The sequence below is a fragment of the Nanorana parkeri genome, unplaced genomic scaffold (assembly GCF_000935625.1).
Source record: "Nanorana parkeri isolate BGI_ZX_2015 unplaced genomic scaffold, ASM93562v1 scaffold1, whole genome shotgun sequence".
NCBI lineage: Eukaryota > Metazoa > Chordata > Amphibia > Anura > Dicroglossidae > Nanorana > Nanorana parkeri.
The window spans coordinates 653,943-669,129 of record NW_017306269.1 but is presented as its reverse complement, the minus strand read 5'-3'; the positions used below and the strand labels follow the sequence as shown (position 1 = coordinate 669,129).

Below are 15,187 nucleotides of genomic sequence, written 5' to 3'. Positions count from 1 at the left end.
ACTGGGTTTTTCACAGGCCTCCATATCTACATAAAGGAGATTAGAGGAGACAGCTTTCCATTTTACAACTCAATCATATTGTGTTAGCATGCGCTTATCCAAGCACGGACGAAATTAAAAGAGAAATAAAAAAAGGGCTCAGGCAGATAGGAAACAGAACGGCGAGGCATGAGCAGTTCCCGAGGATATAAAAGGATGCTGATGGCGGGGTACTGTCATTCTTAAAAAGGGCTATTAGTGCGCCGTCATCCGTTCTTGTGTCCTTATGCTTCTCTAAGTAAAGTCAAACATTTCACTAATGCTATTGTAAGGTGCTCCATCCCCAAGATAAGGGCCGCTCATGCTTCACAACAAAATACATACCATTTATTTGATTTATCAATGCAGCAAGGCTAATTCTATTTGCTGATAAAAGGAGGTCGGATATGTATTTTTTCTTCTTTGCATTTACCTTTTCTGTCTTTCTTTATGCTTGTGAACTGGATATAAAATGATAACTTAAGTAAAAGCAGCCTCCACCATGTCTGCTTGATATTAACTGCTAGTATCAGGAGATTTGGCATTTATTTGCTGTTGGGATTTAAATGAATGAAAGGAACTGGATGGCCAGAAATAAGGCCCCTTTCACACCTATAGGATGCACTGAGATGTGGTAGAATGTGATTATTTTTTTTTACCGTGTGTTAACGCAAAGCAGATAATGCACATCACTCTGCACAGTAGATGCTGATGGATGTGCACCAAATACCACATACCACAAATGGGCTGCTTTAATGCAACACACATGAAAGCCCATGTGGTAACGCAATGACTTGAAGTGAACCCTTAAATCGCCCAAGATTGTAACTGAAGGAGTAATTTCATAGTTGGCTCCATTATCTGTTTCACATGCATTCCTTATTTTGACACGATATACAGGCTAAATAGCAATGTTACTCTTATGTAAATGTTGACTTTTGGTCAAAAGTCATCAGCTTAACTTTGTTCTCCATATCTAATTGCTCCCCTTGGGCACTGACTTATTCACAGAGGAGTGATGACTCACAGGATAGATAAAGGTGCCTTTGATATATGGGTTGTGATAGACAGCTTGGGCTAACTTTCTCTATACGGGGCAAGATACAAGATGGTGGTGCCCAACATGGGAATAACTGGGGCTTAAGCACAGTTTTGGGTTACTGAGTATGAACATGAATTGTTTATATGCCTAATAATGCACATTTGGCAGACAATTCTATAAACACTGGCAAAAGAAAGGGTTGATTTTAACTAAATGCAGTTAATAAAGTAGAACTGTTGCTAGTGGGGTAAATATTGTGGCAACAGAACCCCAACAATGACCATATGGTCAGAAGGGGCCATATACACTACAGACATACAGTGTGATATGAACTACAGCAGATTGGAAATGGGTGTAATTGGTGTTTAAGACCAGGTGGCACTGACTGGGGTTAATCCAAACCCCTTACAGACTTCCCAAAGCTAAGAACATAATGATGCATCTACAATCCTTTTAAACTGGGACATCAGAAACATCATATTGTCCGCCATGCTGCTGCTGGTAAAAAAAATAAAGTCGTTTTTTTTTTTAAGGTTTAATAACATTTTTGCTCATATAACCACATTGGGTCTCATTTTTGTTTAAAAAGTGTACATGGAGTTCCACATGAAATGCAATGCATGCTGTCAGAATTCCAAAGCTTGCCCCATTGTGATTATACAAATATGTTAATTAATGTTTTGTCCTTTAAAGCCTTGTGGTACTGTCTATTCATGTTGTATGTCAGTGTTGCAGTGTTGTACTATTTAATGGAAGGTATACAAGCTACCAGTAACATATCTTATGGTGTCAATCATGAGATATGTCAGCCTGGTTCCACCCCGCTCCCCCGTCACTCTTGAGTAGTCTGGATTTTCACTCTGTGCCCATCACATTTGCCCTTTAGCATTTTGAGACCCCTCTGCAATTTGATTTTTGTCATCTGTGGCTAAATAGTTCAAAGCACAGATTATATCACTGACCTTCCCTTATCGAAAAGCGCACAAAAGAATTGTCCTCTTTCTCTACTTAGTCTCTTAACATAAATGGGGTCAAATGGGCAACAGCCGTTTCCAAGGCTACTCTGCTGGATGGGAAGATTCCTTTATTTCCCATAAAACCAACTTAGAAATCTATTGCTATTTTTAAAGGATTTTCTTAGAAAATGATTATCTGTGATGCCTGATTGAGTAAGCAAATGTCCACATTTGTCCCTATTTCTATTCTTTTGACCGCTAGTGGTCTCTTAATGTGTGAACTTCTGAGTGCTAAGAAATATTTTATATATATATTATTGGTGTAAGGATATAACCATATAGCTAGAGGAGACCAACTTACTCCTATGGAAAAAAGAATTAGAACCATCATTATTTTTTTTTACAAGTGGCAGAATTATCTGCACGCAGAATTATCTGCACGCAGAATTATCTAATTAATCTACAATTTGAATATTTTTGCATGGAATTCCCATCTTAGAAAGTTGCCCCCACTTGAGGATTTTTCCTCATCTCTTGGTCTAGTGACAACATTTTGGATTTCCCTTTTCTGACTCAGTGACAATGGTCACCAGAACAACCAGAGGAATTAATTTCCCTTTTGCACTGGCAAAAAATGTTGCCTGTACATACACTTTAACATGTGCATACTTTAGATATATCTAAGAAAAGAATGGCCTTAGTATTTTGCTTCAGTATTAGAATGGCAGATATCCAACATTGGGTTCCCTTTAATGTGGCCAAGTAAAGGCTCAACTAAACATCAGAAAAACTGGGATAATTTCTAAGAATGAAAATGACTGTATATGGGGTTTCCCTGGCTCTATATGGTCATACATATTTGGAAAAACTAAATACAACAGGAGCTATGTGTGTTTGCTTCTCAGCATGGCAAGCATAGACAGAGCCTGGTTCTCATTGATCCTCAATCAAACCTAAAGCAGGTTTGGCACAAACAACAAATTATTCTGGTTGTTTGGTCTAGGAGTTCGGCTGATTTGCATTCTAGAGCTGTTCCAGCTTCTGATACTGAGACACTCAATGACATGACAAGAGCTGGAGAACTTTAAAAACAAAGAAACTGGCAGAAAACACAACGGAGAGGAGGTCAGGTAAGCATCTCCAATGCACGCAGTGTGTTCTAAGGCCCTTGCACCTGCAACACATTGATCGTGAATGAAATGCTCCAAAGGGTTCAATACAAAAAGTAGTAAATGCACAATGATCTTCAGATCATATTTGCTGCATTTGCTACTCTTTTTTTTTTTTTTTTTTGCATAAGGTGGCCAAAAGGTGGACTAAGCATTTAAAGCATAATTTAGTGATTCAATTACTTTTTTTAGCTAATCTGAGGGAGTGTACTATAAGCATTCTATATCTGGACTTCTTCTCATAGAAAACTTGCAACAAATAAATTATGTGAGCGCATGTGGCCACATTCATGTGGGCAAAGTCTGAGGATGGAACAGTACTGTCCATGTTACTGCACAGGCACTCTGAGTCAGTCAATAGATAAGGGTTGCAATGGCCGGGATAGCCAGAGTACATTACATTTTTCTCTGCTCATGATCAGATTAGAATGGGCTAACTGATTTGCTTTTCACATTCAGTGAAGGGGGAGCATTGTGGTTCAGACTGAAGAAGGCTCAGAGGCAACAAGACTTAATCCAGTCCACCAGCTGAAAGATAACTTAACTAGCTCCTATAGGCAGACCAGTTACACTTCTTATTTCAGGCACTATTATAAAAAAGGTCCATATCCATTATCAAGAGAACTGTGCCACTTTTTATATCAGATTGAAAAGTTTCATAGCCAAACATTTATAGAAATATTTGATAACCCAAACTACCTGACCTATGTTATCAGTGTGTATCGGATTTTCTTTGCAAAATGTAGCTGGTGATAAGCAATGGTATGACCAAACCTAGATTAGAGTCATGTATATTCCTAATAGGTATATAATTCTAAAGTAAACTGGTGGGGTCAAAGGTGTCTGAAAAAGAAGATTAAGGGACTTCTTAGCAGATAATCTGGAGAAAGGATTAACTGAAAAAATGCCTTGCTGAAACATAATCTATAGACTACAGTGTTTCATATTGTTCTGCTTCAGAATACTGGCACACAGTTGATTTAAGGCTACTACAGTGTACCTGTCACTAGAACACAACAACGCATTGAAGATATACCTAATTTCATGGAGTGTTTTTGTTTCAATTATTTTTATTTATCATGTTGGTTATAATACAAAGTTTAGTTATAATGTGGATATTCCTTAAAATATATGTGCACTGTAGTAGACTGTTTAAACTGAAGTCTACGAATAATCTATTTCAAAATCTACATTGGGAATAAATATGTCACTTCCAGAGGGCTGCATGGGAGTCTCAAAATCATCGAAGCAGTTTGTGCCACATATAGAAAGTGCATTCCTGTGCTGGTGGTGCTGGAGGGACTCACTTGGCACCTTCTCCATTCAGAAAATGCATTGTATTTCTTGTCAACGACTATAAGACGTTCCCTGATTGGATGAGTTGGAAAGGAGGGGCAGTTGACATCACAATCTACCCTCATCCAATCAGAGAAGGCCTGTGTTCATTGAAAATAATACAACACCTCTAATCAGTTCAGTTGTATGTCTGGAGTTCACCCTTAAGTCCAAGTCTCCTGATTTAACGGAACTTTCCTTGCAGGCGTGAAGAGTTAAATCCACGCGGCGCACACCTGCATTGATTTCGGATGGGAAAATAAGGCTAAATACTGTAACTGGACTGCAATTTAAACAGCGGGAGATCTATAGAGATAAATATTTATCGAGTTGGACGTCGTGTCGGAAAAAATACATCTCTCCTGTACCGTTACGTGCCCCAGCCGCCGCATCCGCCTTTAAACAAAGGCAATGTGACTAGCCAAAGCAATCTAATGGCTTTCTGTGCACTCAAGCCGGGAAAGCTGATTTCAACTGGGCGCTCTGGCTGGTCTGTCTGCATCTTGTTCTATCAGAGCCACACGCACTAATCAAACTGAACGCCAGCTCGGAGCTCCTGCTTTGTGTGTGACTTTGAGCGTGATTATTCCATTTACATTTCCAGGTTGCAGGTAGCGAGATAAAGCCCAAACTCACCTCTTTAACCAGCCGCGGATTAATTTGGGCGCTTTATTAGAAAAACAGTGTACGGGCAAAGTAGCCCGGCGAGCTATAATACAGACTGATGTTTAAATTAGTTTACAATTTGCCTGGCTTCATCTAGTGGTAAGTCCGAACAAAGCCATTCCTGAGATGTCAGCTGCGCTCCTAACCGCTGTAACAAATTGTTGCCCAAACGCTGCACACCTAATGACTTCAAATTAGCTCCACTGCTATATTGCCTGACAGTTCGTTACGACTGTTAGCAACATAGCTGGCGTATCATGACCAATAAATTGGTTTCAGTTGGGGCTGGGAAAGGGACTTCCATCAATTTCATTAAAGAAATTACTGTAGCATCCAACGCATAAAGACAAACTAGTTTAGGGAGGCAGACAGAAGTTAAGCGCAGCAGAAACACATTGCTCAAACTATTGAACGTGCTCACCACTTAGGCTAACATCTGAATTTAGTTTTAGCTGAAATCCGCAATGTTTGAAACTGTTAGTACAGATCCCAACGATTGGTAATGTTTCTTGCTACGTTGGTATTTAGTAGATGGATTTTAACAGACGCTGTCGCCAGACCATCCATTTCAACAACAATCCTCTGATAAGATGAGCATTTAACATATTTCATGCATGTTACTTAGATGTACAATTCGCCCTTATGTGCACAGACATCTGAAATCCCTGAGACTGCTGCTGGACACCACCATTTTGGATGTGATGTCAGCAGCCCCACCAGACAGAGGTCTGTCACTCAAGTGACACACTTTAATATCCCCCTTTGCTCCTCCCCCAGCAGCTACATAAAATTTGAGGTGAGAGGAGGGGCGGAGGAGCTGGGACAGTACAGACCGTTTTAAACATTCCCAGAGAAGGAAAGAAGGAAAGAGCTATTAACGTGCAAGGAGGGGAGGGGGGGGGAAGGCTTTGATAGGGTATTGACACTTTCTGGACGGGACTGTTAGTTCACTAACAAGTTCAGAGGTGCATTGCAAGTAAAAAGAAAAATAATTTAGTGAAAGGAATAAAGCTTTTTAATAATAATCACAATTGTATATATATATATATAATGTTAAAAAAATAATTTAACTCTATGCACAACAGACCATGGCAGCGTTCATCCGTGTGTTGTAATGCATTTTTGTGCTTTGTGTTGCCTGAAAATGCAGACCTGCTGCATTTTTTCCCAACACACTTGTATGGTGTGAACAGGGCACAATTGTTCTCTTGCGTTGAGTCTGTGTTGATCAATGCAGATGTGAATGAGGTCTACATTCATAAATATGACACCCTTACACTAACTTTAATGTTTAAATCATCATGCATTTCAAGCGACAGTAAACTTAGAAGTAAATCCTAAAAATGCATTCAAGTCACATAACGATTAACAAAAATGTGTCTTATTTGTGTATCACTTGGCTGCAGATCCTCAAATCATGTCTAGATTCCTGCTGACGCTGTCCTTCCTTCTGGAGGGTGACTACTTTTGTTCCCCATGGTCCCTGTGTGTGTTGTAAAGTAGTCACCCTCCAGAAGGAAGGACAGTGTCGGCACCAATTCAGAGATTATTTGAGGATCTACAGCCAAGTGATACACAAATAAGATTTGTTAATAGTTAAGGTAGTTGAATGCATTTTAACTCCAGAGTTCAGTGTCACTTTAACCCCTAAATCTCACTGAATACTTAGTTTACCAGGGCAGAAAAAAATCTTGCAGCGATGTGCGGCACCGAAATGAAATGATTTGCTCAAACTTCCTTTTAATAAATAACCTAATTAAAGCTAAGTTGCCCTTTAAAATAATCAGTCACTGGCTGTGCTTCAATTCCAAATACTCACAACGCTCCCAAGGCTTAGAATGAAAAATGATTTTACAGGATTGTAAACTCTTAGCTCTGAACTAATAAACACCTCTTCAGTCTTTGGAAAGCGTGTTTCGGCAATTTACGCCAAACAAACAATTCCCCGTATTATTTTCAGAAAATATTATGTCATGTTTATATTACAATATATCCGGCTCGCTACTTCATTTCCCCGAGCGCGAGTATTGAGTAAGTATTTATTGAGTGACTGCTCAGGTAGAGTGATGGGTCTATTGTACGAAGCATGTTCCTGCCCACAAATCCCAATAAAGCTTTTATTTCTTTCACTCCCTCGTGATTGCTTTAGAGGAGTGAGGCAGCCGAGGTGACAGATTTGCAGGATGGAAGGAAATTCCTTAAGTTTTGGTGCTGCTTGTGAAATATTATTGTACAATAAAAGAGCAAAGTTGTTTAATAGAGAACTGGGAGCCGCCAGCTGCTGCTCGAAAGGTTCTGCTCTAGTCACGGACATATATTCCCAGCCCCTTCCGTTGAACCTCTTTTAAGAAGAAAACGTAGCAGGACTGGTAGACCGGGAATTTGTTAGCTACAGTTAGGCACACTCGTTCATCTTGTGAAGATGGCTATCATGTTAGCTAAATCCTGATCATTGTCAGTATTTCTTCTAAACTGTTCCCTGATTCTGATAAAAAAGCAGGCTAACATGTTTATTGGTTCCACTGCTGGCTTTTTTCTGAGCCTGCTATAGCCTCACACACATATATTGGAAGAGGAAATGGAGAAAGCACAGCAGGGTATCCTGTGACAAGAATGGCTTTGCTTGACTTTACACAACCATGGTTTAGATGAATTGGAATTTCTGATATTGCTACAGGTGTAATCTTTCCCATCCAAGTCTTTTAATAACTTCACTTATTGTCCATAGAAGCCTTGTTTTAGAATCACATTGCTCCCTTCATTTACCATCATATCTCTCAACTTAAACCACTGTGAAGCATGCAGGCTCAATGTACCCAAAGGTGATATTTAAAAAGGCCTTAATAGCTTGCTCATACAAGGCAAAGTGACAGAGCCTGTTTAAAGCCAACCTCCTTACCATCCGATACTACCCTTAAAAAAACATTCCACTCTGACCCTTTTAGCTGCCCTAACATACATATGGTATAGTAATGTCACCCCCTCTGTCATGTGACTGAGCCCTAGGGCATCATCATGTGGAGGTCACATGCTCCCCCAAACCTGGAAGCAGCACATATTTTGCAGTGGGCATGACAGAAGAAGGAACCGTAAAGAAACATTATTGAGCAGAGTATAAGGTGGCCAGTGGGGCAGGCTTTAAACAAGCCCTGCTATTTTACCCTGAATGGGCAAGGTGGCAGGCTCTCCTAAAGTATTAGGTGGAATCTAGTGGGCCATGTCAGCCCCTGGCTTCTTATATGTTTTCGATATTCCAAAGAGATTTCCTGCCACAATATTCAACTCTCTTCCTGTCCACCTGGGAGTTTTGGGTGTTCCCACTCCCGAGACTGAGAGCCCTTTATAAAGGTCACAGCAGGTGTGCAGACCTGGGAAATCTCCCCCAATAAATTCCCAGACACACAGAAAAACGTGTTGGCTGCTTTAACACTCCAGCATTTACCAAAAAAAAGCCAGATTCATCACTTTAGGGTGGAATGGCCCTTTTAATTCTTAATTCATTGTTCTTTGACATACCTGGAATATGCTTGGCCCACCCAATGATCACCACAAGCTCCCGGTCAGCCAGGTCGCACAGGGTAGTGAGGGCCTTGATGTCACTGTCGGGAATGGTTGGGTCAGGCATAGCATAGATCTTCTCTGGCTCAGCCACCAGCAAATGTGAGACAATCTTGTTATCTGTAAGAAATAGACCACAGCATGGCACAATCAATAGCAAGATCTCTCTGTTTCCAAAAATACAGCAATCATCGGTGTATCATTGAGCCTGAGAACCTCCCATACATCATAAAGCGATATCAGAGAAGCACGCTTCCTGAAAGACAGAGTTTAAAAATATCACCATGAAAGCCGCAGTTTATTAGACATTCCAAATAACAGCTCGTGCTGCCGTACATCTTAGGTTGTTGGGGTTTTTTTTACCAAGCATCTGAGTTATTAGTAAACCATCTGCTTTTATTATCTAACAGTGATACAATACAAAAACCTAAAAACAATGACATAGAAAATCATACTTTTCAAAGTAAATGATAATTTGTTGCAAAGGCACGCATATCTATCTATCTATCTATCTATCTATCTATCTATCTATCTATCTATCTATCTATCTATCTATCTATCTATCTATATCTCTCATATAATATATACTATATATATCATTTGGGATCAAGACCTTTTTGACACATACCGCAAGATACAAGCACCAACCTGCAGGTCCCCTTTTTTGTATTGACATATTTTTTAAAGGGGAATTTATCAAAACTGGAGCCGAACAGTTACAGGCTACCCACAGCCCCCCCCCCCCGTGTTTCCCCAAAACTGTGTCACTTGTTTTTTGGCATGTGACTGTCAACAAATTATTTTTATTTGGATTGGCATGCTATCTTATTTGTGCTTTTCAATTTTGTCATTGGTACCAGTCTAGGGATGTTCAGATACCAGTGTCGATACTTGGCATTTTCATGAGAACTACCAGGGTTGCAGAGGTTGCAGCTGGGACCTGGCTCTGGCGCTCCACCACTGTCCTGAAATCCTTAGTCTGTATTGTTTTAGATAAACTGTCACATGACAATAAACAAAAATGTATCAGTAATTGTATCTGTGCGTACTTGGACAAGTATCAGTACTTGTACTTGATAAAATGGTATCAGTGCATCCCTTATATATATATATATATATATAAAAATGATGTAGTCTCTCTATTTATCCAGGTGACCGCACTCATTGTAACTGAAGATAGGCAATCCAAAATTTTTTGAGTTGTCAGCAGAACAGCAATAGAAGAGAATTCCCCCAATGGGGACAACTGTTTTAGCGGTAACTGTTCAAGAAGGCATTTAACCTCCAATTGGACAGATTTCCTCTGACTTCCTGCTGGTTCCACTGAACAGGAATTGAAGGGAAGACTCCCTTCAACATATTTCTCCATGACTGGTTTCCTTTAATCACTTTTAAAGGTTTTGTGAACAGTTGAGTTTTACCTTCTGACATATAAAACAAAAAATCGAGGTGGCTCCGCTCTCCTGATCTGCCATACCTCCACCCAAATATACCTATGCATGTATTTTAGGTGAAAAACATTTCTTCCTCTGTGGTGACGCAAAAAATAGTGACTTTCTTACCATAACTAGACATGCCTATATCATACTGCAAAACAAGGTAGCATTCTATTTAACATTACAAAGACTGGCGGAATGGATGGCCATCATTCAGAGCAGCATCATTTTATTGATTATATCTGAAACATTTGCAAAAATCATGGAAAAACAGACGTAAGTGCATTAGTGGAATGGCCTTAGGACAGCTCCGTATCAGATGTCATTACATGCATACATTTACAGAATACACAAGATATAATGAGAAGGCCTTTACTTGTCATATCTAGTGTTGTACTAGCTAGGAATGGTTTATATCTACTTCAGAAGACTATGATAAAAGGTTTTCTTGCTATTACATGGCTGCTGTAGTGCTGGAAATTGTTGTACACTTTTTGATCAAGGGCTGGCAATATTAAGCCAATCTGCATTTTGCTGAATATTTCTTAAAGGGGCGGTCCACTTAAACTGATATTTTAGTGTTTGGTAGAAGATGGAGAGTTAAATCATCTTACAGATTCTACTATTTCATGAGATGATCTCTGCGCTGAGTTCCATGACGTGCCCATTATGAGGGGTTTCCACGCTGCATTTTTTATTTATTCTACATTATGGAGAATATAAAAGGAGGAGCTGTGACACACCAAGGTGGTCAGGAACACCCACATCACACAGGTATACAGGAACAGGGTCAAGAATTATGGCAGGACAATCTCAATGTATCCATGACATATGAGAAGTCAGAGGCTGACTCAACCCACCAGGCACCACCAATAGTTAAAATATCAGTTGGGTATGGACTGAACCTTTAGGCTATATACACAACCTATGCACACATTGACAAACATTTGTTGGGCAACACAGCACACCACAATGTGAGAGCATTTATATCTGTGCCTCAAGGGCAGGTGACCTGCTTTATACTGAGCATTGGGGTGACATTCAGAAGGAACTGACACTTTGGGGGTGATTTACTAACCTAAACACACACACACACCAGGTGTGTGTGATTTTCACACAGCAAAACGTATTTATCAACCAAAAAGTCTCTAAAAGCATATTTCCACTAATGCCATATATGGAAAAATCATGCACATGATGCATATATAATGCTGCTTCACAGTTTAGACAAAAATGGTTAGCTCATGCATTTACATTCCTGCATTCATCAACGCAAGCAACATAACATAGAGCTAATTTACACCACATTACCTTGCAATTCATTGCAGGGCTTTGCACAACACACCTGCTGGGTGTGTACACACTACAAAGGTGTTTCGATTCCTCCCATAGATCATGCTGGGAGGGAACACACTACAGAGGTGTATACACGTTCGTGGTGTGTTTAAAAGGTTAGTAAATCAACCCCTTTAAGTTAATAATTAGAAACATTGATAACATACAAAAAAATGTATGTGATAATATACATATTTATCTTGGAACCACCACTTCGGCATCGAAATGTGTTTCTTTGAAAACTATTTTAAAGCTGACCTTACAATAATACTATAATAACTGTATGGTTATGTGATTGTCACTTCTTCTCCCCCTCCCCCACTGTCAAAATGTTTCATTACAGAAATAAAACACATTGCAAGAAAATCATGTTAAATATTTACCTTACTCCCAGGACTCGCCTAGGCAAGGAAATGTAGGTGGGTCTTCTTGCGGGATCCAGGGACAGTTAAGGATCCCAATTACTGCAAGAACGTGTTCCTATACAGTGCAGTAGCATCCTCTTACAAGAATTGGGATCCTAAGCTTCTCCAGGATCCCTCTATGAGGCCTATTGACGTCAGTGACAGGAAGCAGGGAGTAATATTTTTTCATGAATTTTCTTTTAGTATGTTTTTTTATTTCTTTAATTCCTGTAATGCAGTGTTTTGTGTAGAGAGGGTGGGGGGCAGCCACATATACGGGCTTTTAGACCAAGGTCCGCTTTTAACTGTTGGCAACTATTGCAACCCACTACTGCGTATCATTGCAGCCATCAGCATCGTCCAGGTAGCCAACACTACACACAATTTATGGCATCCTGTCTACTAACATTTTTTTTAGCAGATCATTCTCTGGAGTTTTAACTGTACACATATAAATGCTTTCCTGGTCTCCATGATCTTTTCTTATATGTCTCGTATATACTTCTAACAATTGCATCTATCTTAATGAACTATATCAATAACTCTCACATATTACACAAGTTGGTTGTAGATGAGTTCATTTTAGAACTGGCTATCCCACTCAATGAAGAAAACAGCAGACACATAATGAAGCAGAACCTGCAATGTGCAATAAATCCTCATTTTCCAGACAAAAGAGAATGACATAATTAGGCAGATCACAAAATGATTCAGAACAATTATTGTTAAGTTGAGCTTAAAATAATTAAAGTCTTTTACCAAAGGAAGAGTTTTTATTTTCCCCATGTATAAAAATATATGAATGCTTTTGTAAAGTGAATGATTGACTTTTACTGGAAGGAGATACACATAGGGTAAAATAAACGATTGTCTGGGGTTAGTGTGCAGTTAAGGATGTTCCTACAGCCCATGCATAGGTGCTGACCTGCCTCTCTTAGAGCTTCATTATATTTAAAATTGGTGCTACAGGCCCATGTCTACCTGCAGATGGGGCTGCAAGCAAATTCTAAAAATTGCATCTCTGAATCCCTTTTTAATCTTAGGAAAATGCACTAAAGCAGGGTGACTGTTTAGTGATCTTGTAAAATGTCTTAGCAGGTAAATTTGCAATGTGAATTTTATTTTAGGACATGGGGATGTCCATTAAATTACAACAGGCCTGATTTCCTATTAATATGCCATCAGATTGAAGCCACAACCTCTCCTCAGGCTGATGGAGCCATCAGACCACTGGAATTAAGGGCACTGAATAGCCATAAGCATTGTTACGAGGGAAGAGAGGCTTATTTAATGTTTCCCTAATTGGAATCAATACATTCCACTTTTCCGCTGTGCCTATTCTGTGCAAAATCACTAAGAAAATCCTGGAAAATCTTCCGAGTCCCAGCACAAAAAAAAATATTAATGATGGCACAGATAAGTCAAGTGTACATAATATATTAGGTAAGCTATAGATTAAAACCACAATCCGTGCTGTGAGATAAAAATAAACTTAGAGAGAAATATTATACAATGATATCAAATTAATTTGATATAATTGAAGTTATCATTTTTGCACTTCATTAGCAATGGCATTTTTATTTATTTATTAGACAATGTAATCACATTGTTGTCTTTGGATTGCTGTTTTATGAGTTATATACAGGCAAACTAGGCACATGCCTAGAGCACCCCAGTATGTATGGGCAATGCAAACATTGTTTAATAATTGTAATTTTAATGGTGTTTAACATTGTTTTTTTCAACCGAAAGATAAAGGATAGATTTTTTTTTTATTATAAGAAATATGGTAGCAGTATATCTATATATTGATTTAACTGCAGATATTAAAAATTAATTAATTACAAGCTTATTTGAGATTTTAGCAACTGTGTTCACCGGAAACTTTTAGCAGTTATAATAATCGAAGTTCTAAGAACATTATAATATGTAAATTTAAGGTTCTTTGGGTCTCAACGCCTGGCTAAAGACTGTGCATCTATGTAAAGGTAAGAGACAGTGCACATACTACAGCACGTTATGTGACTTGCCTTTTTGACTCATGTGACATTTAACATAAAACATGACATTTGACATGTGACACAGCTAGCAGCCCTCTGCAGGGATCCTGAGAGCCTGGTTAATATATAATGCAAAATATGTTTAGAGCTTGGAAAACATGGCAGGATCACCGGTTATTATTTTATTGAATGTTGCAGATTTAAATATAAATAAAATGACTTTTAAAATGATAAAAAAATATAAAAGTTGATATGATATTTTAGCAATTGGGTTTACATATAATATATAAGCAGTTATAACCATTCAACTTCCAGGAATATTATAGCATAATATGCAAATTAAAAGTTCCCCCGGGTCTCAAAGCCTAACTACAGACTGGATCATACCTCTGGATCACAGTAACTGACAGTATGCATACATCTGTGTGAATGTCTTATCTTAGCTATAAGCGCTCTGCAGGAATACTGAGAGCCTGGTTACTTTAGTGCACCATTTGCATGTTTTAAGATATATACATCATCATGTTTATAATGAGTAGAGCCTTGCAAAAAGAAAAAGAAAAACAATTGCCTGTCTGATTAATTTGACATAAAATATAGCTAGAAGTGCTCTGCAGGAATACTGAGAGCCTGGTTACTATAGTGCACCATTTGCATGTTTTGATTAGGGATGCACCGATACCAAGTACCGTACTTGGTACAAGTACAAGTACAGATACTTTTCCAGCTCCAACACTACACTAGAGAAAAATTCAAAAGTTAGGAGGCAGCTGTCATTTGTAAGGAGCACACGGAGCTCCTGGGATTTGTACATCTCTGTTTTAATATATGATTTTGTTTTTATAACTATAAATAAAGGGATGCACCGATACCATTTTTTCAAGTACAAGTACTGATACTTGCCCAAGTACTCACAGATACAAGTACTGATACATTTTTGTTTATTGTCATGTGGCAGTTTTTCTAAAACAATAGAGACTAATGATTTCAGGACAGTGGTGGAGCACCAGAGCCAGGTCCCAGCTGCAACCGCTGCAACCCTGGTAGTTCTGATGAAAATACCAAGTATCGGCACTGGTATCTGAAAAGTATTGTATCGGTGCATCCCTAGTTTTAATATATAAGTATGTGATCATGTTTATGATGTGTTAAGAGTCTTGGAAAAAAAACTTTGCCTGTCAAACAATTCGACATAAAATTTAGCCAGAAGTGCTCTGCAGGAATACTGAGAGCCTGGTTACTATAGTGCACCAATTGCATGTTTTAAT

At 38.8% G+C, this 15,187-nt stretch overlaps 1 protein-coding gene across 4 annotated transcripts in view; it reads right to left on the bottom strand.

The window, feature by feature from the left end:
• The window catches only part of ESRRG (estrogen related receptor gamma), a 205,054-nt gene that overhangs the window by 44,420 nt on the left and 145,447 nt on the right, over positions 1-15,187 (bottom strand). For all 4 annotated transcript variants that reach the window (XM_018555713.1, XM_018555636.1, XM_018555788.1 and 1 more), the window contains one exon: positions 8,703-8,864. In XM_018555713.1, coding sequence (XP_018411215.1) covers positions 8,703-8,864 — 162 coding nt within the window. The remainder of the gene's footprint in view (positions 1-8,702; positions 8,865-15,187) is intronic.